At 43.9% G+C, this 22,298-nt stretch overlaps 1 protein-coding gene across 1 annotated transcript in view; it reads left to right on the top strand.

Annotated features, from left to right (window-relative positions):
• The window catches only part of dscamb (Down syndrome cell adhesion molecule b), a gene marked incomplete at its 3' end in the record, with an annotated part of 194,574 nt that extends 172,591 nt beyond the window's left edge, over window positions 1–21,983 (top strand). The window contains exons 21-33 of the mRNA XM_083773030.1: window positions 131–284; window positions 657–774; window positions 1,791–1,957; window positions 4,484–4,582; window positions 6,095–6,283; window positions 6,731–7,021; window positions 8,746–8,922; window positions 10,530–10,560; window positions 10,804–10,919; window positions 11,545–11,694; window positions 13,921–14,121; window positions 14,243–14,545; window positions 21,448–21,983. Coding sequence (XP_083629156.1) covers window positions 131–284; window positions 657–774; window positions 1,791–1,957; window positions 4,484–4,582; window positions 6,095–6,283; window positions 6,731–7,021; window positions 8,746–8,922; window positions 10,530–10,560; window positions 10,804–10,919; window positions 11,545–11,694; window positions 13,921–14,121; window positions 14,243–14,545; window positions 21,448–21,983 — 2,532 coding nt within the window. The remainder of the gene's footprint in view (window positions 1–130; window positions 285–656; window positions 775–1,790; window positions 1,958–4,483; window positions 4,583–6,094; window positions 6,284–6,730; window positions 7,022–8,745; window positions 8,923–10,529; window positions 10,561–10,803; window positions 10,920–11,544; window positions 11,695–13,920; window positions 14,122–14,242; window positions 14,546–21,447) is intronic.
• Between the last annotated feature and the right edge of the window lie 315 nt (window positions 21,984–22,298).

Raw genomic sequence — 22,298 nt, 5'->3', positions numbered from 1 at the left:
CATTATCACATCTGCTGTCCTTATAACCGCAAAGCGGTTGTTTTATTTCGTTTTATTTTCAAACGTTTTTAAGATTTTGGAAAACACTGCACTACTGTACATGTGTCCCTTCCCTGCTTTGTGTTTCCAGGTGATGAGTGAGTTTGAGGCGTCTCCAGATGTGTACTTCTACAGAATCCCCAACCTGGCTCGAAACAGACAGTACAGCATCTGGGTGGTGGCAGTGACCGCTGCTGGGCATGGAAACAACAGTGACAAGATCACAGTGGAACCTTTGGCCAAAGGTAGACCAACTGAATCAAAGTAATATGACCATTTTATCAACTTTATGGTAATTATGTATAGTATACCGTAGTCATTCAAAACATCCCAGGCATTTTCTATTGAGCTGCAGAGGGTGAAAAAACACATTGTTTTTCAACCACATGAGTTCATGTACAGTTAGTCTGCACTCTCCCGTGTCAGGTCTGTTTAATATCCAGAATGCATATCGTAGGCAACTTGTGTTGTGACATTTGTAATTAGTGCAGATACAAATAAATCCTTCATAAATAAATTCTGTGCGCGCAGCTGTACCTGTATGTACTGTATGTGTATAATATCTATTGTCTATCTGTCCTCCTGTCTGTGTGTCCGTATATCTTTGTCCCTCTCAGCCCCAGCCAGAATTCTGACATTTAACGGGACAGTGACCACTCCCTGGATGAAGGACATTCTGCTGCCATGCAAGGCTGTCGGTGACCCCCCACCTACCATCAAGTGGCTCAAAGGAAAGTAAGTTACAGACATTGCCCACAGAGAACGAAAAAACATTGCATATGGATGCACCTGCGTCCGAGCATAGGCATGGTAAAGCCCCGCCTGCCTGTGATTGGCCTACCGACACTGCCTGTCTTTACTGTCCTCCGAGGTGGATATAGCTATGCTGGACAGTCTGATGTGAGGTTACTCCGTTGTGGGAAATAATACAAGCATGGTATGATACAAGAGAACTATAACTTGTAACTTTTATTTTTGTAGAAGAGGCAAACTAATATTGTTTATGTTGTTTGCTTTGATGGAATAATTGATTGAACATGCACGCCGTAATATGATTAGATTTGGGTGTATTCACTTATTTATTTAGAACACACCCAAATCAAATCATAGTACAACATACATACGCGTTCAATAAATTATTCAATCAAAGCAAACGGCATAAACAATATTAGTTTGCCTCTTCTACAAAAATAAAACATACAAGTTAGTTACAAGGCTGCATTCTGTCACGCTTGCGAAGCTGTCATTCTCTTGGATTATTTATTTCTCAATCTCACCACAGAAGAGTAACCTCGCGTCTCGGAGGACAGTCAAGACAGGCAGTGTCGGTAGCCCAATCACAGGCAGGTGGGGCGTTACCATGCCTCAGCCATGCCTATGTTCGGACGCAAACGAGATTCACGCCTGTACCGTATGTCCTCTGCCCTCATCACCCCTGGACGACTGATAATAGGCATAATTACTGACCACATTTGAAATACGTTTTTAATTACACTTTATGTGCACAACCTTGAAGTGATAAGTGTTGGTATTTCTTTTAACAAAATGAAAACCAATCAATCACTGAGGGATTATAGCTCTCAATTGTGCTCACTATTTCCGTGGAGAATACAGCACTGAGGGACCAGTACATTTTTATTTTGTACACTGGGTTTGTAGTCGACGACAAAGTGTTTTTTCTCCTGTCAGTATATGTATTACCCAGATGGCAATTATTTCTGGTGACATTTTCTTTCTGTCTCTCCACCAAGCACCAATGGGACCCCCACCCCTGTCCTTGTGGACGGGCGGCGTAGTGTCCATGGCAACGGCAGCTTCATCATCCGCACAGTGAAAGCAGAGGATTCTGGGAACTACAGCTGTGTGGCCGGCAACAACTGGGGCTCCGATGAGATCACTCTGAACCTGCAGGTTCAAGGTGAGCAGAAGCACACACACACACACACACACACACACACACACACACACACACACACACACACACACACACACACACACACATTTCGATTTCTTTATTTGAGTCCACATTTATAAAATACATTATCAAGGGCACAAATATTTTCAGTTGCTTCTGATATACTACGCACTCGAAACATCACGTGTCTCAGTGCTTGAGTCCAAACAAGCCCTAAATGTACAGAATATAGGCAACACATGAACTTATTCACAGCAAACATTGGTCACTTCAGTCTGTCATATTACCAACACCGAAAGTAAATCATGGGTACAAAAAGCACCTTCTCCTCCAAATAGACGACTGCCTATAATGGAGGAGATTGAACAGTATGTTGCAAGCTGCTTTGCCTTACACTTGGACAACCCTATAATCCTCAAGCCTCTGACCACTAGCTTGTGGACATGGCCCAGGCTGCCAAATATAAAAACAATGAGCTGACACGTATAGCCCAGTTGTATAATGGCCTGTACTAATGGTTGATATTTTACTTGTTTAGTAAGGAAAGCTTCCTCTAAACTTGAATCAAAAGCACAGCCAACTTCCAATAGAAAAACCTCTCTGCTGTTATAATGACATCTGGTGTATTTGCAGTTATATTTGCAAACACGGTTGGGTCATTGCATTGAAACATTTCTGGTTTCACACAGGATTTTTTGTGAAACACAACGGAGGAATGAAACATAGGTGACACATCTTTGGCAATAATGTTCACAATTCTGTCATGCCTGGCTATGGCTATATACAGTCCTTTGTAAATATTACAGCCGTTTAATATTTGAGACATAGACTCTATGGTCTGATGCTGTCCATGGTGTAGAGTGTAGACAGTGAGGGTCATGATTATTGGGATACCAGATTGATAGATTCAGTTTGGTTGGCAGCACTTGGAGGCGTGCCTTTACTGTGAAAATGAGAATGTCCTCATCAATCGCTGCATTTTTTAGAATTGAGTGGGACACGGAGTGATCAGCTGACTGGAGGCACGCAAGCTTCCCTTGCAGCCGTAGTCCTGTCCAGCACCGTTTTCTATGCTGCTCTCTGAGCGCTAGAAGATGCGCACGCGCACCGTTGTTAGGGAGCGCGCTTGTTGTTCCGTCGTCGCGGCTTACTGTTGCGCGAGTGTTGATTGACAGGTCATGTGATCACAGATTCAGAGACCTGCACCGTCTCGTTGTCCGCTCCTTTCCACTCCAAAGAGACACCAGTCCAGTTACACAGATCGTTCAGATCAGGCCAGTCAGAGTTTACACCAAAACCAGTTGCGTTGGTATCCAATTTACCACTGGGCTTCTTTTTGAACCCGAGGAAGCTGGGGGTGTCTCTCGTTTTGGGGACCTTGCGTCGCTCCAGATCGAGAATTAGCGAGGCTCTGGCGAGCTCTCTGACTGCCCGATCGTCACTGTTAAGCATGTTTAATAGATGGGAAAGGCGTGTGAATATATATGTCCATTCAATGTTCAGTACCCCGAGCCCTCCCTCCCGTTTACTGTGGAATATGAAGTCACGGGTTGTGTGTGTGCCAAACCATTCTCTCACTCGCTGTACAGTTTTGTTGTTCAGGTCATACAGTACCTTCTTTGGTATATGAATATTGGAAAATAGATGTTGTATTTTGTACAGGGCGACCTGCCCAATCGCTTCCAGCTTCATAACCAGTGGTAGAGGAGAGGAATGTATCAGGTCTAGCCTGGCCGTGTAATCTGTCGCAATCTCGTCCACTTGCGCTGCCCACTCCCCGGCGACATTAAATGTGTGTCCGAGGTAGCTGTACGTTTCGTGGCGTGCAAAGACTCTGATTGGTACATTGTTTATTGTGAATGATGGGATTTTGTCTGATTTGGCATGATACCAGCGATTACCTCCGCTCCTCCTCTCATAAAAGACAGCACATTTAGATTGTTTCACCTGTAGTCCAGACCACTCTAACAAGGAGTCAGTCCTGGAAAGCATGTATTTTATTACTCCCTCACACACACACACACACACACACACACACACACACACACACACACACACACCATCTACCAGCTCACAAGTTGTGAGCTGGTAGACTTGCTATTTTCACAATTTTCTTTTAATAATAATCATTCATCATAATTAGCCTTTCACTAAACCCCACCCCAAAAAGCGATTGTCCAATGCCAATCCAAGTAGTTTAGCAACTGTTGCTATGCAGGTCAAGCTTTAGCCACCTCATAGCTGTCAATGTTATTTTGCATGGCTCTGTTGTTGAACATATACACGGCTTAACGTCTGGAAAGTTACACGACTGACCCACCCAGGTGATGGCAATAATAATAATCACCGTAGTCTTACCGTGCAACATGAAACGAGGTCCCGTTGGACCTCGTTACTACCTAATATTTCACCAAAACCAGAGCAGAACTCCCACCACCGAACTCGGGCAATCAATTAATACAGTTGAAGGTCAAATTGTAACACAGATGTGTTGAGATTAACTTTAAATTGTCTCCTTCATGTTCACAGTCCCTCCTGATCAGCCACGCCTTACTGTTACCAAGACAACCACCACATCAATCACGCTGTCATGGATACCAGGAGACAACGGAGGCAGCTCCATCAGAGGTGAGTGGCTCACCTGGACCGACACGCACGCACACACACACACACACACACACACACGCACACGCACGCACACACACACACACACACACACACACACACACACACTTTTTGTAGTAATGCAACCTGATTATACAGTACAGTAGAGCTGCTATTTTTGCTTTATTTTAAGTTTGTGGTAGATAATGTTTTATTATAATTATTAGATATACATGTATATCTATCTTATCTATGGATATACATATTTTTTTCCTAGAATGACATATCTTTGGGTGGGTATAGAAATAGCCTCTGTGTAGAAAATGTATATGCACAAGTAGGCCTACTTATATATTATAAATGTAAAAAGTATATTGTCTGTTCAGGATATTCTGCTACTTTTTATGCTTTTGTGTGATCAAGAAGGGTGTTACTTTACGAAAAATCTCAAGAAAATTATAATAATATTATAATTTGTTGTGATTTTTCTCTATAGAGACAAGAGGTTTCTACCCGACAGTTTATAACAGTGTGTAAATTGTATGTTGCCACACCCTGAACTACTGCGGTCTGGTCTTCTTAAAGCACATTAGCACATGTGGAAACATCAGCCACATCCTTACAGTACATCAATCAGTCACCAGTGACACCATGAGCTCTGTGTCACCACATTCATTATTACTCCAGTCTAAAAGCCCTGCTCCTCCACTTCCTCATTATGTTCACAGCGGAAGATGTGCTACTGCTGAGTATAGGAGTCCTCGATCAGTAGAGAGGGTGGCTTAGATTAAAAACAGAACAGAGGAGATTAGGTGTTTTAAAGCAGAAGATTAAACCATCAGGGTCTTGAAGCACACCCAATCGCAGAGTAGCCTGGGTGATTTATCATTGATTCCACTCATTTGCTGCACAGTGGGTGTGAAATGTTAGTCCATTTACAAACTGTCTGTGATATTGTTTTCACTGCAGGGTTTGCTTCTCCAAGCTCACTCAGTGTGCACTGCAGAGTCATCCTGCCCCTAAGCTTTTTCCATTTCAGTGCAGTGTTTACTGCAGCAATTAGTATACAGATTATACAGAGTACACAGAGTGCAGATTATACAGAGTACATTTATTCACATAATAATGTAAAGATTTATCTAATAATGACGATAAAATTTGTAGCCTAACCACATTAAACTTTGGGTCTCTATTTTCGGAAAACGTTAAAAAAAGAAATACGATTGAAAATGGCCGCCCATCTATAAGTTCACACTCAATGTAATGCAACATGCTGTGAGTTTAAAGATGGTCTTTTTTGTCTGGTGAAGAAATACACAAGGCCTAACACCTAAATAACATAACAACAAACATATTGAATATGCGTATGCTGTCTCTACTGTGTATGCAGTACAACTACAGTATTGTAGAAAGACCATGTGACTTGATGTGTTGATGCATCAGCTACTCTTTTGTTACTGCTTTTGCACATTAAAAAACATCTTCCTGTTTTCCCTGTTTTCCCTCTTCTGTCCTGTGTTTGCCTTTCCTGTCCAGGATACATCCTTCAGTACTCAGAAGACAACAGCGAGCAGTGGGGCAGTTTTCCCATCAGCCCCAGCGAGCGCTCGTACCGTTTGGAAAACCTGAAGTGCGGCACTTGGTACAAGTTCACCCTCACGGCTCAGAATGCGGTTGGCCCGGGACGCATCAGTGAAATCATCGAGGCTAAGACGCACGGGAAAGGTATAGCCAACACGGTCTAGAAATGTTCCTCCTATTGTGCCACCAGAACTGATGGTATTTTTTTTGGAGAAAGTAGTAAAATTGTTTTTTTTAAATGCAACTTTTAGGGTTATGAGTTTTCTAAATCGATGGCAATTTGATTTAAAGTCTGTAACAAACTCCAACTTATTTTAAATGCCAAAAACCTCAAAGCTAATATGAATATGAATGAATATGAATATGAATAGCATATAAGTCATGAGTAACAACAGCCTTCCAAAAAGTCAATATACTCAAGTAAAGAGTACAAGAAATGTACTTACGTACAGTTGTCAAATAAATATGCTTGTTTACGCTCCACCATGCACCAATATTTCTTTATTTCTATATAGATTATTATTACATACAAAATAAGTATGTCCAATAGAACCTACAGTATAATCAATGTCTTCTGTCCTATCTTCTCAGAACCGCAGTTTGCCAAAGAGCACGAACTCTTCACCAGCATCAACTCCACCAGGGTCAGACTCAACCTGATTGGCTGGAACAACGGCGGCTGTCCAATCACGTCCTTTACACTGGAGTACCGTCCGGTGGAGTCGGGGGCGTGGACCACAGCCACGCGCACCTCGCTGGTCAAGAGCTACATCCTGTACGACCTGGCCGAGGCCACCTGGTACGAGCTGCAGATGAAGGTCGTCAACAGTGCCGGATCAGCAGAGAAGAGGATCACCTTCGCCACACTCAACACAGACGGAAGTGAGTTTATAACCACTTAAACCACGTGGGTTCTCAATCGTTTTCATGTCAAGTAGGATCTCCGTTAGAATGATAGGCCTATGTATTTGGCTGCTGTACTTGTATACTGTATATGGGCTATTTTCAATACTTCTTTAACCTTTGTTTTCTATTTTATGGAATTCATTTTTCCTTTCTTTTTTCTCTTTTAATTAAATTGTTGTATCATTCTATCATTGAATTCGTTTTTAATTCATGACAAAGTTTGTATTTTTTTGGTGAATTATTTAAAAAATGTTTTGAATTATCCATCCGTCCATCTTCAACCGTTTATCCGTAGTCGGGTCGTGGGGGCAACAGCTCCACCAGAGAGCTCCAGACTTCCCTCTCCAGAGCAACATTAGTAACTTCCTCCTGGGGGATCCCGAGACGTTCCAGGGCCAGTTTAGAGATATAATCCCTCCATCTGATCATTGGTCTGCCCCGGGGTCTCCTCCCATGGGATGTGCATCGAGGACCTCCCTAGGCCTAGGAAGACACTCGAGAGGCATCCTAACCAGATGCCCGAACCACCTAAGCTGGCTCCTTTCCAAGCGAAGAAGCAGTGACTCTACTCCGAGTCTCTCTCGCGTGACTGAACTTCTCACCGTATCTCTAAAGGAGATGCCACCACCCGTTGGAGAAAACTCATTTCGGCTGTTCGTATCCGCGACCTTATTCTTTCGGTCATGACCCACACCATAGGTGAGAGTAGGAACAAATATTGTAGGAAAAAAATAATAAATTGATATTTACGTGACCCATAAAAATGTGTCCCCGACCTACTGTTTTGGAACCAATGCATGCATATGAATCTGGTGGTCCTGGAAAAGGGCTAAGAATCGCTGAACTAAACTATACTTGAACCCCGATCTACTGTACTGTACATGATATTATCCACAATGTTAAATGAAGAGTTACAGACCTGTAAGGAGTCGGACTCAGTGTGAAGCAGATATAATCAGTGATGTCAGTGATGCTGAGCTGTAATGGTGCAGCTCTGCTCTCAAAACGAATTAACTAGGAAAGGTTGGAATAGGTCACTGTGGCACAACCGTGTATGATTATCTGGGGAAGATTAATGACACTGGTCCAATTATGTGATATTCTCTTTCGGAATGCGGACCTCTACCACACAGCATACTGACATTAACAGCATGTACTAAAATGGAGTATTAAATTAAGTCAAATTACCTTTGAAGAGTAATTAACCTTTATGGTTTCTAAGCAATTTGTACTTAGAATGTACACTTTTGTCTTTGTCACTTCGATATTTAGCTGGGTGAGCCGAGATTTGGTCTCTCTACTAAACCTATTAAATATTCACTACTTTTAGATCGTTGTTGTTACTAGATTGTTTCTAGATTGTTATTTTGATATTATACAGTAGTTATTAATGTTCGTTTTTACCAGGATTGAGAGTTATGTTTATTTATTTTTTATATTTTTTAGAGTCACTGACACTGTGTATAAATTGTGTTTTTATGGTGTCTTTTGTATGTGTTTTATTGTGTTTACCCTATTGTTAATTTATTTTCAGTATGCAGCACTTTTGGTTGAAGTACAACACTGTTGTTTTTAAGTATGCTCTATAAATAAAGCGGATTGGGTTGGACTAGATCCCGGGGGAGTAAAATAAGAGCAGAGGGCATTCAATTCAGATATGTTGATATTTTAACACGTCAAGCGATATTTCGCTTCCCCAGGTACTATTCCCCCTCTTCTGAAGTCAGGAGACCCCATCTCAGACAACATGTCAGGCAGTGGAGGTCTGAAGATGGTGGTGACCATCACATCTGTCCTGGTGGTGGTGGTGTTGGTCTTCATCGCCCTCATGGTGTTCAAGAGGAGAAGGAGAGAGCAGAGGCTCAAGAGACTCAGAGGTGAGTTGTATATGTGCATGCAGGACTCAGGAGTCGCGACCAACAAAGAGTGACAGTCATCCAGGATGTATTAAATGTGCCATGTTTTACAAAAAGAAGTGTAATGCACACACGCACATACATACTGTACATACATGCACAGCACATGCACATAAACATGAATACAAAATTATATGTAATGTACTTGCACAATGGTACGTATGCATTGGTACACAGACCAATATATCCACCATATACTGTAGAGCAAGAGCCTTATAATTAAACCATGTTGATCTGAAATGCATCAGGCAGGGGCAATTAATCTGAAAGCAGTCACTGTCAAGCTCAGTATCGACTTTGCGGTTGTCATTAAGAAGCCATCATTAAGGGAGTTGTCCGGGTGGCAGCGGTACAGTTTCTGCCCACCACCATGGAGACTGGGCTTTCGTTCCTCCGCAGTGCCTGCGGCTACACATTGGCTGGATTCATGGGTTGCAGCAGGCAGGGGAGGGCCACTCAGAACCAGAAACTCTGTATTGTCATTGTACTACTAGACAACCAAATTGAGGTAGCAATCCAGCTCAGTGCAGAAATATTATACAATATAAAAACATACATTAAAAACTAAAGTAAACATATTGCACAGTACTGTAAGTCCATATTGCACATCTGTCCATCAGTCCAACAACAGACTGCCCAAAGTCAAGTGTCTGAGGTTTGTGCAGTGCTTAGAGCAATAACAGCCCTGGGATCAAAGCTCAGTCAGTTTGTTTTTGCTTTGATGGCACTGTAGGGCCTCCTTGAGGGCAGCAGTTCATGCAGGTGGGTCGAGTCTAACTATGTTTTAACAGTGGGCGACAGCCAGACGAATTTTCATGCATTATTTGTCAATGGGACCCGGCAACTACTGGCGATAGCTGGTGATAGCAGGCGAACAGGCGATGGTCGAAAAGTGGGCAGAGTAACGTCTTTTGGGCGACGTCGTCCGGCGATAGTGGACGATAGCCAATGAAATTCAAGTGTCACTCGCCGTTGTTCTCGTGCTGTTAAAACGCTGAGGATGCTGTTGGCTCTTCTGAAACAATGTTTCTTGTAGAGGTCCCCCAGAGATGGAGGAGGCCGGCCGGCATGCAATGATTATCTGAGCTGTGTTTAGGACACTCTGATTGACTCCTACTACTGTTTGTAACTAAGTACATTTACGTACAATATGAGTTATTAACTTATTTGTACTATTTCTAATTTCCAGTACTTTTACTTCTACTCCACTACATCTCAGAGGCAAATATTGTACTTTTACTCCACTACAATAAGTTTTAAAGTTAAACTGTAGTTACTAGTTAATTTGTAGATTTTGAATCAAATACAGTAACCACTTCAGCCCTATAGGCCTATACATTTCACCCATTTGAAAATAGCCGATCTACAAGCTCACAAGTCACAATGTGTCGCGATGCAACAGATATAGCAACAGGCTCCTCAGATCAAACATCTCTCTCACTCACTCACCATTTCACTGCTGTGTTTTTCCCATGCAGAGAATGGTCTGATTCAAATTGCGTTAGTGCTTGCTTGCATCTCCACTTGTATTGTTAATGTGCTTACTGGCTCTGCACTTCACTCCACAGATGCCAAAAGCCTGGCAGAAATGCTGATGAGGTATGTACGGTGACGCTCAATCAGCCTTTAAACAGCGACCATAAATCACAATACACCCTGGAATTATCTATAAACCCTTCAGATATATTGCATAGAGGATATTATACGGGCCCCTCTTGCCCTCTTAGAATTACTTATCAAATTTATTTTATTTCTTGTTTAATGTGATGCAAAGCTCATGCAGCTGAGTCACAAAATGTGTTTTTTTGTATTTGTTTTCATTGATCTCGCTCCCCCCCCCAGTAAGAACACGCGTACGCCGGACACCGTCAATAAGCAGCAGCAGACGTTGAGAATGCACATCGACATCCCCCGCGCACAGCTCCTCATCGAGGAGAGGGATACCATGGAGACAATCGGTGAGAGTGATGGAAGCAAGGCCCCCGTGGCGCGTTGCTTTTTCTCTGCTTCTCTTTTAGTTCAGTTAACCACTTCTATCACCGGCAATTTTGTGCATGTGCATTATATTGGCACAAATAGGCTAAATCAGTAAATCGTTGCTGTCATATTTTGACTTTTTGTGTTTCTGTTTCTTTCTTCTTCTTTTCTTTTGTTGGGGGGGGGGAGGGTAATAATTGAAGTCACAAAACTTAAAACAAATTGAAATGTGATGTCATGAAACCTTTAAAGGAGATTTTCGGAATAGAAGGCTTTCTTACCTTTATTTGTAGTTATGTCCCCACCAAAGAGGTCCAGGTGTTATTTTGTGCAAAAACTCATTATTGGCTTGGGTTTTAGTGCTAATTTCCTCTCTTCATAATGTAAATTGATGGAAATAAGCGCAACATATCACCTGCACCTCTTTGGTGGGGACGTAACAACTACAAATAAAGGTAAGAAAGCCTTCTAGCCCTAAATTATCCTTTAAACTTAGTCATAATTTCCGTTTCCTTGGCCAGCAGGCTCACAGCATGCATATTCTTTCTTTCTTTCTTTCTTTCTTCTCTCCCTCCCTCCTCCCTTATCCCCCTCGTTCCCCTGTAGACGACCGGTCCACCGTGTTGCTAACAGACAATGACTTTGGTGAGCCTCAGAAGCAGAAGTCGTCCACAGTGACTCACACGGTCCACTACCAGTCCCTGTCCCAGGCCACCGGACCACTGGTGGACGTGTCCGACGCCAGGCCTGGAACCAGTGAGTCACACCACCGTCAGTGCTCTATTATTAACTTATTCTACTACTAAAATGAACACTTCTACTAACACTATAGAGTCCGACCCATAGAGCAGTTTGGATGATATATCGGTCATAGTTTGACCTTTTTGACGACATTGGAATTGGCCATTATGCACTCGATGTGTCCTGATTTACAACCAGCATCTTTCTGACAAAATATCAGCCAAAACATCTGTAATTGTGATCTAGGAATCTCCAAAATTGGGGATCGGCATCTGACCTAAACATGGGTCGGGCTCTATAGACACTTGTACTAACACCACTGTTATCCCTGTGACACCCCAAATAATAAGCAAAAGTCATGGTATTTCTTCTTTAGAACCTTGGTGGGAAAAAAATGAGCTTTCTTTGTGATATCGATCAATAGAACATTGACAGGATTGATTCATCATTCAAATAAAAGCCCATAAAGTGGTCAGAATCGTGGGCCGTGCAAAGCTTTCAATATTTTAAAGTGGGCCCTGATCCAGAAAAAGGTGGGAACTGCAGTGCCACCGTGTTTTCTAAATGCATGACATTGGAAAAGGAAATGAAGTCAGCAGTGTTAAAAAACCCACTCCACTAATAGCATTTCATTGCCCATTCATCTGAACGACAACCTAGGCCAATAGTTTTTCAACCTGTCTCAGCTTTAACTTGGCGCTGGCCTGCCCATGCAGTCACTCTGAATACAGACCCTCTAGCTGTGTGAGTGTGGACATCAGGGTTATTAGTGTTATGTGTATTAGTATAAGTAAAACTAAGGAAATAACGAAAACTAGAATTGATAAAACATTTTAGTAAAGCTTCTGTCCTCGTGGCCATGTTCCAGCTCAATAGATACTGTACAAACCATCAATTCAACGGCCCCCAGTTTTATGTGTTTTAGGGTGTTTCCCAAACTATGGGTCAGTCAGGACAGGACAGGACAAGAAAAGGTCTGGTATTCAAAATTGACTTGAGTAAAAGTTTCCAAATGTATACAAATTGTTCGAAAACAGCAGATCTACAAGCTCACATTGCAAAGCAACGCGTTGCGAGCTTGTAGATCTGGAACTACTCCAGTAAAAATGGTATTCAAATACTGTACTTGGTTACTTTTCCACCACTGCCAACTCCCTACCTCTCCGTCTTCCCATCATCGTCTCCATCCCTCAGTCCCTCAGTGATGAGATGGTGATACTCTTTGACCTGCCACCATTACAGTGCTATTATCCTCTGGTCAGATGTAATCAGAGAGCCTTTCTACAGCGTTCTGATGTGGCCCATTGGTGGCACATAGAACATCAGCAGGCTGAATAGGATGCTATTTTGGGGAGCTGTATTGAGGACCATTAGCCTTTGACACACACACACACACACACACACACACACACACACACACACACACACACACACACACACACACACACACACACACACACACACACACGCACACACACACACACACACACGCACGCACACACACACACACACACACACACACACACACACACACACACACACACACACACACACACACACACACACACACACACACACACACACACACACACACACTATAATCTGTTCAATGATGAAATTCTGTGTACAAATAATAATTTGGAGCTGGAGGTGAATATGTGCATGTATGTACAGTATCTTGTTAGTGTTCACCTCTTTGATGCTTGCACTAGATCAATTATTGTCAGTGAAGAGTTTGGACTACAAGGGGAAAAAAAGGAGGAAGCCAAGTACAGTATAGACCAACGGAGTCTATGTTCAATGAAGTACCGTATCATCTCTGTCGGGTGGAAACCTCATACAGTATGTCCAAAACTGTTACGATTAAGGATTCAAAGAAAATAATAGCAAAAGTAGCAAAACAAAAGTAGCAGTACAAGCTCAAAACTTGTCGATCTGCTATTAATTATAAAACTTTTTGGGCTTTTTGCCTTTATTGATAGATAGAAAGTGGGCTGACAGGAAATGGGGAGAGAGATGGCCGTCAGCACACTGCCAGACTGGATTACCACCAAGGTGCCTGGACCGCTGAGCTACGGCCCAGGCCCCGATCTGATATGATCAAGATAGGGAGTTAAAAAAAAGGGGAAAAAAAGTTAGAATCTTGAGCTAAGGGGTACCCGTCCCACAACGGCCATATGGGGTTTGAGGGTTTAATCAATGTTTCTGACAAAGCCTCTCTAAATGCCACAACCCCACCAGACCCCACTGCCAGACGCACTGCCAAAGCCGGTCCTGCCGCGGCCCGTAGCCGCTACGCCAGCCAGTGGACCCTCAACCGTCCCCATCCTACCAGCTCCTCACACACCCTCACCACTGACTGGAGGCTGCCCACACCACGTGCCACCGGCTCTGTGGACAAGGAGAGTGACAGCTACAGTGTCAGCCCCTCACAGGACACAGGTATTGCATAAGAGATGTAAATGTACTTTACACTACTGATCACTGAGTGCTAGCATAACATTGGTTTTGTCAGATTTACCAAGTACATTTAAAATGTACTTAACACCACTGATGTTGCCAGACCGCGCGCGGAGCAGCATGGTGTCCACAGAGAGCGCCTCGTCCACCTATGAGGAGCTGGCCCGGGCCTACGAGCACGCCAAGATGGAGGAGCAGCTCCGCCACGCCAAGTTCACCATCACCGAGTGCTTCATCTCCGACACGTCGTCGGAGCAGATGACGGCGGGCACCAACGACTACACCGACAGCGTGACCTCCAGCACGCCGTCCGAGTCGGGCATCTGCCGATTCACCGCCTCGCCGCCCAAACCTCAGGACGTCAGCCGGGTCATGAACATGGCCGCGCCCAAGGCACACAGACCCGGTGAGCAGCACATCATTTTTATACATCATTATACATTTTATATTTATATACATTTTTTTATATATATATCCGTATTGTGCCGAATATAAAATTGATTGATTGATGTATTGTTTTGGGGGGGGCTTTTTGCCTTTATTTGATGGAGATTGTGGAGATTGACTTTTAGATTTTTTTATTGATTTCTTACAGTACTTACAATACAGTAAGCTGTCTCCACTAAGGTCCCTTAAGGCCAAGGCACACTCAGCAAAACTGAGAAGCCATATTGGACAAATTAGATTTGAGTTTGTTTTAAACAAAATAGCAAGAGAAGAGAAATAGCTCTGGCATCTGTCTCCACCTGACAAGTGAAGATATGCATTCATGAATTAATGAGGCGCCAGGGGAAGAAAATGCATCCATTTATGTCCTGAACAACCTGCACACACACACTGACGCCAAATGTATGCTCCACCGTACTACTATAGTGTCACCAACCGAAAGTAGACGATCTATAGATTGGATGTTAACATAAATCGGTGCAAATATCCACACATCAGCTATACAGTACTGTACAGCAGTGGTAAAAAAAATGTGGAGCCAGGAACCATTTTTTCAAGATTTCTTTTTTAAATAGCAGATCAGCTGAGGCAATACACTATGAGCTTTTCTTATGCCTAACGTATAATACAGGGTTAAAGTGGTTAAACACTGACTGGGGACTGACTGGATCGAAGACCCCACTCAAGGACGACTGGGGTCCTTGAGAAGCAATGCTGTGCTGTGCACCTGCAGATAGGATTAACACAAACCACCGGACAAATAAGACAGTAATCCATCATGCAAACATAAGACTTTGCTCCAAACAGAACACCCCCCCCACCCCCCCAGGTCCTTCACAGGATCCCCGGGTGGGGAGGCTCTAAAAGTTTCATAGTCTAGATTTAGTGCCCGCCAAAAAAAGAAAAATACATTACACATTACAACATCGTCAATAAAGATTTTAAGATATGGATTCTCCAATAACAGCTCCCCTGGTGCACTCTTAATCTGCAAAGAAGAAAATGTTATTAAAAGGGATGAATTCCAGCAGCGTGTTTCGCTTGCGTGTGCACTTTGAGGAAGTGATCTGTGCAGCCCTTTTTACCTCGCCTGACCCACGGTGCTCGTCAGCCCCGGCTGTGCAGATTGATTACACCGTCTGGCACGGAACACACCACACTGCTGACCACACACTGAGAGTACAACCACAGAAACCTCTTATCTCCATATTGAAAATGTTTGTGTTTTTGGGTAAATTAACGTCCTACTTGATCATACTAGTGTCACACACAAGCATCAAAAGTAGCAGATCTACAAGCGACGAGTTTCGAGCTTGTCTGAAACTGCTACTATTGATGCTTTTGAATTGGAATCCGGAAAAGCAACAGTTTTCGTTGCTTTTCCACCCGACAGAGACGACTTGTTAATGCTAGACACACTGCAGGCCTGCACGCATTTGCGTTTCCATCCGACAGAGACGACTTGTTAATGCTAGACACACTGCAGGCCTGCACGCGTTTGCGTTTCCACCCGACAGAGACGACTTGTTAATGCTAGACACACTGCAGGCCTGCACGCGTGTGGGTACACGCAGGCACTCTCACTCTCACACACGCGCACACACACACGCATGCACACACACACACACATGCACACACACACGCACACGCACGCACGCACACACGCACACACTCACACACGAACAATGCCTCCTGTAAATGGTAAATGCCTCCTATCCTGCCATGATACAATGTGGTGTCTGGGTCATGGCTACGCAGGAGGTGTATGGCCTGCCGGTGCGTGCGTGCGTGCGTGCGTGCGTGCGTGCGTGCGTGCGTGCGTGCGTGCGTGCGTGCGTGTGTGCGAGATACATGATATCTGAGCTCTAGCCACAACAGACCATTAAGCAGGCGATCAGAGCATGCTTCTAAAGTTTCTGTGCTCATTATCAATAGATCTCACATACACAGGCCAAATGAGGGCAAACAGAGGCTGTCTGTCAACCTGATCGCCAGCCATTGTCACCTATTCAAAACAGTATTTTTCTGCCACAATGGAGGGCAACGAGCGTTGTTCCAATGGTGTCACTTACCATAAGCGATGGATTGCACGAAAGTTGTGTTGTTTTCTGTTTCCTGTTGCAGTCTTCAGTTTGTGGTCAATATTGTAACATCACATGAAGGAAGCTATATGCTGAATATTTTTTAGTTTTTTGAAAAATATCACCATACTTATATACCCCTGGAACACTAATCCTTTTTGTCACACCATCAACGTATATTTTACCCAAAATATTCCATAAAAGATATTTCTCATCAAAACATATTGAAGTAGCAAAACATGGCAACTTGAGGTACTCTTTTTTTTTTTATTGATTGAAATATCTATTAACAGTTTGCAGAATTACAATACATTTCAAGCACAACTCAATACAAAGACTGTTAACTGTGAGTGGACGACCCAATAAAGCATTACACTTGTTTACAAGAGGGTCCACCTTGTTCAATTCATCAAAACATTTAGAGACGTACAGAAAGACACTTCTTTATATAGCCAAAGAACAGAACAGGAATGCATCAAGAAGGAGGTAAAAAGGGAAAAGAAACATACAGTGAGGGGAAAAGGGGGTGGGTGGGTAGGGGGGTTTAGATTTTACGGGGGCCAGTTTTTCGAATTGCAGCCGTCAGTAGGTGCCCTTTGAGGGCATCATAGGGGTATCATAGGGGGCCAAAATTGTAGGTATTACTGGTATTTAAAAAATATTCCTATTACAAAACAATCATGGAGCTGGGAAATTCTCCTTTGGTCCACCCACTCCTGGGACATGTGAGAATAAAATAGAACTAATAGAACTAACCCAATTTTGGCGTTTGGGATTGTTCTCTATCACACCTAAACACGGGTGAAGTTCACCCGACAATATATAGGCTATAGATAGATGATTCCACCCTGCAAATTATCCCCTGCATATAAAACACAGGTGTTAAAATGGATTGAATGGATCAATTTATTTTTACACTCTCTCAGAGTTAAATGATGAACCAGGATTTATCAGTGTAGGTGTGGTATCTGTTGTCTCCAAAGAAGAGCCAAGCCAGTTCAATCTGATGGACATCTAGTCAGTGACCTCATCCTCACCCTCATCTCTGTCTCTATTACCGTCACCATGACCTGTGCTGACCTCTCCTATCCATCACTATGGTCATAATACATGCGCTAGACATGGGGGCCGGGGAGACTCTCATTTCCTTTCTGCACTCATTCTCCAAACACATTCTCTGTTCTCTCATTCTCTCTCTCTCTCTCTCTCTCTCTCTCTCTCTCTCTCTCTCTCTCTCTCACACACACACACACACACACTTTTTCTGTCACACTTTTACTTATTTCCTTCTTTCTTTCTTTCCTCTCTGTCTCCTTCTCTCTCTCACCTATCTGTCACACGGGGAGGAGAGGGAGTCAATCACTCACTCGATCGCCTGCTTCTCGCTTTGTCTCTCCTTTTAGCTCCCATGTGACCCGAGCCTTAACTGGCAGAGAGGGTAACAGCTTATGACCCTGTATGCTTCTATCTCCATGTGTCTCTCATAGGTTACCACATCCATTTGACCATGCTGTAAATATCTCGTCCCATCACGGTGTTCTTCCTGAATGCTTTGCCTGTAAACCTTTTACACGAGCACTGCACAACAGAGTTGTGGGATACGACCAGACCATAAGCATGCCATTTGTCATGAGTTTGTTTCGGATGACTAAGATCACATGACCTTTGACCCTTGCGGGGATAAGGGTCACAAGAACGAGGTGTTTAGCAGGATTAGCAGGAAGGCAGGATCGGTGCACACTTACAGTATTTGTAACCCATTCTTCACCCAGTGCCAATTGCCTAAACTTTAATCCTGGGCGCTGCTCTCCCGCTGCCAATTTGGGGAGAGCTCCGAACTGAGCTCAGGCTTCATCAGTGAGGCCCGCACCGAGAAGCCGATCTGCTTCGTGTGTGCCGTCCGAGTTTCACACCAATAGGGTTGGAATCCGTTATAATCTATTTCAAAATTGCACATATTGATATGAAACATATTTTTGGTCCAGAAATCTCAAAATTAAATTGTGCATGCCTAGAGGACTCAATTAGGAGAACACGCATCGAGGCACACAACACTTTGTGTGACACAGGACGAACGGACAACGGGCGAAAAAACACATTTTTAGAGATCCCTGTTTCCTACAGTACGAACAAAATGGCTTCCGTGTGAATATGATCAATGGAAAGCCACGGGGTAGAATATGAAAACATCACCCTTTACAAGACTGAATTAATGGCACAATCCACACAGACACATGTACACCCACACACACATGTACACACACTGAGATTAATAACGTGGCATAGACTTGCCATTGTATTATGGATATACATGCACTGTCCCATTACACCGCAATCTGCAAGTTACAGGCTGATGGATTTTAGAAATGAATTCCTAATAAGCTTCCATAGAAACACTTAAATCTATATCTAATTCAATTAACGCTGCTTGCCATTCATCATCTCCGCTGCCTCCAATCAGGTTTATTAAACGCCCTGTAAATTATTCTTGGCCTCCAGTGATCCCGACCATTTCAGCCTTGAGGTTGCGTGTGGGAATGAATCTGCAGAGACAGGCATATCTGTACGATCATTAAGAACAGTGCGTGTGCATGTGCGTGCGTGCGTGCGTGCGTGCGGCGGAACACAGAGTAGAATAGTTACAGCCTGCTGATCTCAGCAGACCCCCTGAAAGATTTCTGCTCCAGTGTTGTTGGAACTGTACAGAGAGGACTCCTCTGCTAATCAAGTGTTCAATCTCCCGCTCACGCCCTGCTGCCTCTGGTAACCTGACCGCCCTCTTTATGTGAGGAGCAGCTCACTTTATTAACTATAGGTGAAACCACTTTCAACACGCATGGTGTCACTTTTCATCACTTTTCAAAAGGTTTCACAAAATGCCACAACATTTCACAAAGGTGAAATTTGTGAAAGTGTCTGTCTGTCTGTCTGTCTGTCTGTCTGTCTGTCTGTCTGTCTGTCTGTCTGTCTGTCTGTCTGTCTGTCTGTCTGTCTGTCTGTCTCTCTGTGTCTCTCTCTCTCTCTCTCTCTCTCTCTCTCTCTCTCTCCCCCCCCCCCCCCCCCCCTATTCAATTACTTCAAGGTGGAGAAGCTTTTTTAAATACAGTGCTGTATTAAATCTGACTTGGTTTATCCAATCCTCCGGCTCTGAATAAAGCTCATTCTCATCCTGTATAAACCACAGGCGTACTGGGGAGAGTACGCCTGCTCCATGTGATAGCCCCGTGAGTAATGGAGAGTCGTTTGAATAGGAATTAGATAACAGATTAAGAAGATGTACTGTAATCCTCCCCTGAGCTTTCATGTAGGAATGAAAAATTATAACATTATTATAGGAAAAGAATCTTTAACTTAATATATATGATAGTGGAGATTAGATAACATAGTTGAACATCCTATTATGGTCTGCTCCACAATCATGCAGTACATTTTCTGATATAAAATGCAGTAGATGTGGTCCTGATGAAGCATACAGAATATGATGATGAATTATATAAATCACTATCCCTGTGCATAGAGGAGTAAAATAATGTAAAAGTATGAATAGGAGCCTGTATTACTTTCTGCTGCCGTTTGGGTATTCAAACCGTTGGTATCATGGGACACGAGTAAAAGATTAGACATTGTGCGCACAGGCACACAATGTGTATGTGTGTGCGTGCGTGTGCGTGCGTGTGTGTTAGTGTGTGTGCGTGTGCGTGTGCGTGTGCGTGTGCGTGTGTGTGTGTGTGTGTGTGTGTGTGTGTGTGTGTGTGTGTGTGTGTGTGTGTGTGTGTGTGTGTGTGTGCGTGCGTGCATGCGTGGGGTGTGTTCATGCACTGTCTGCATGTATTGTATACACTGTACAGTATGTATTCATGTATCTCACAGGGCTGTGCAAAGAAACAATCTCCCTGATGTTTTGCAGCACTGAATTTTGCATCAGAATGGGAGATTTGATCTGCAATCTTTTAATATCAAACATTGGAAACTCTAAACCCCCCACAAATATAGCCTACAATACAAAAAATAAAGTACTAGCTCTAGCTAGGACTATTCAATTATAAAAAAATAGTTGTGCATTCAGAATTAAGCAAATTATATGTTTGCCTTTCTTAACACACTTTAACTGCCCAAACGGAGATCTCTGTTTTTTCAAACTCTCCCGCTGTCTGCCAAAGACGGAGATGTTCCGTCTTTTAAGCATTATATTTGTTTGATATCGACAAGCGACACAAAATGATTCCCCTCCGTTATAATGAACGGGAGCCAAAATCTGATTTCTCGGAATTGCAGGAGGTCCCGTCACTAGTCACGGTAAAATAATTCATGCCTTGGGTGGTCGCCGATCGTCCCGCGATGGATTTGGTTAGGCGTTATGCTACATCCGGTCCACCGAATGGGGACTGTGTTACCTTGATAATGGCTCTGAAGCAACAAATGGCTGTGCACAGCAATTTACTGGTTCCAACTGACGCTAGGCAGTAGAAGTATTAAGTATAACCGGGAAAGCATCTGTGTCATTTTAGATTTCAGCAGGCTATTCACAAATAGAAGATCTATGAGCTCACAGCTCATCACTTTGTGCCGCACTGCGAGCTTGTACATCTTTTTGAACATGTTTGAATACATTTGATCTTTTTAAACACAAATCTTCCCTTCTGGGGGTCCCTGGCATGAAAAGGTTTGATAACTACTGATTTAGAAGGCATTTGTTGAATGGTTCTCAGGTCTTAATGGGCTTAACTAACCGTTGCATGTGTGTGTGTGTGTGTGTGTGTGTGTGTGTGTGACTCCTCAGGAGGCGAGCTGGTCCACCTGCCACCTTACCTCCGCATGGACTTCCTGCTGAACCGCGGCGTGCCAGCAGCGGCTCGAGGTGGCGGTGCCAGCAGCAGCAGCAGCAGCTGCGTGGGAGCTGGAGGAGGCGCTGGTGCTGCTGCTGGTGCTGGTGCTGCTATTGGGGAGACGGGAGGTGGAGGAGGAGCCATGGGCCAGACCTGCCTGGAGCCCCAGAGGAGCCGCACCCTGAAGAGGCCCCCTCCGATGGAGCCCACCCCCATGGAGGTGCCCTCGCCCCGAGAGGTGCAGCAGTGGCAACCGGGGACCGCCTCCACCCTGCCCCACAGAGAGCCCCGGGAGAGGGGAGAGGCCCGGGGAGAGGTCCGAGGAGAGGCCAGGGGAGACGCCCGGGGGGGAGAGGGCCCCGCCGCCTCGGGGGACCTGGCCCAAGCACAGGCTGCCAAGCTCAGCACCTCACAGGAGTCCCTGCTGGACTCCAGAGGACACCTGAAACAGAGCAACAACCCCTATGCCAAGTCGTACACTCTGGTATAACACTGGGACAACCCACCCACTGGAGACTGCTGCTGACACTGGACTACTGCAGATGCATACAACACTGTACCAGGACGGACAAGAGGAGGCACACCACAGACCACAGATGTTGGATGGATGGACAGTTTTTTCCACAACAGTTGATGTTGTATATAGATCTGTTTCCCATGGGCATCTGAACCTGGAGGCTATTCTTTCTTTCTTTCTTTCTTTCTTTCTTTCTTTCTTTCTTTCTTTCTTTCTTTCTTTCTTTCTTTCTTTCTTTCTTTCCTTCCTTTCTTCCTTTCTTCCTTTCTTCCTTTCTACCTTTCTTCC

The sequence above is a fragment of the Protomyctophum parallelum genome (assembly GCF_964188405.1).
Source record: "Protomyctophum parallelum genome assembly, chromosome: 9".
NCBI classification, from domain to species: domain Eukaryota; kingdom Metazoa; phylum Chordata; class Actinopteri; order Myctophiformes; family Myctophidae; genus Protomyctophum; species Protomyctophum parallelum.
This window is presented reverse-complemented; position numbering and strand designations above follow the sequence as displayed.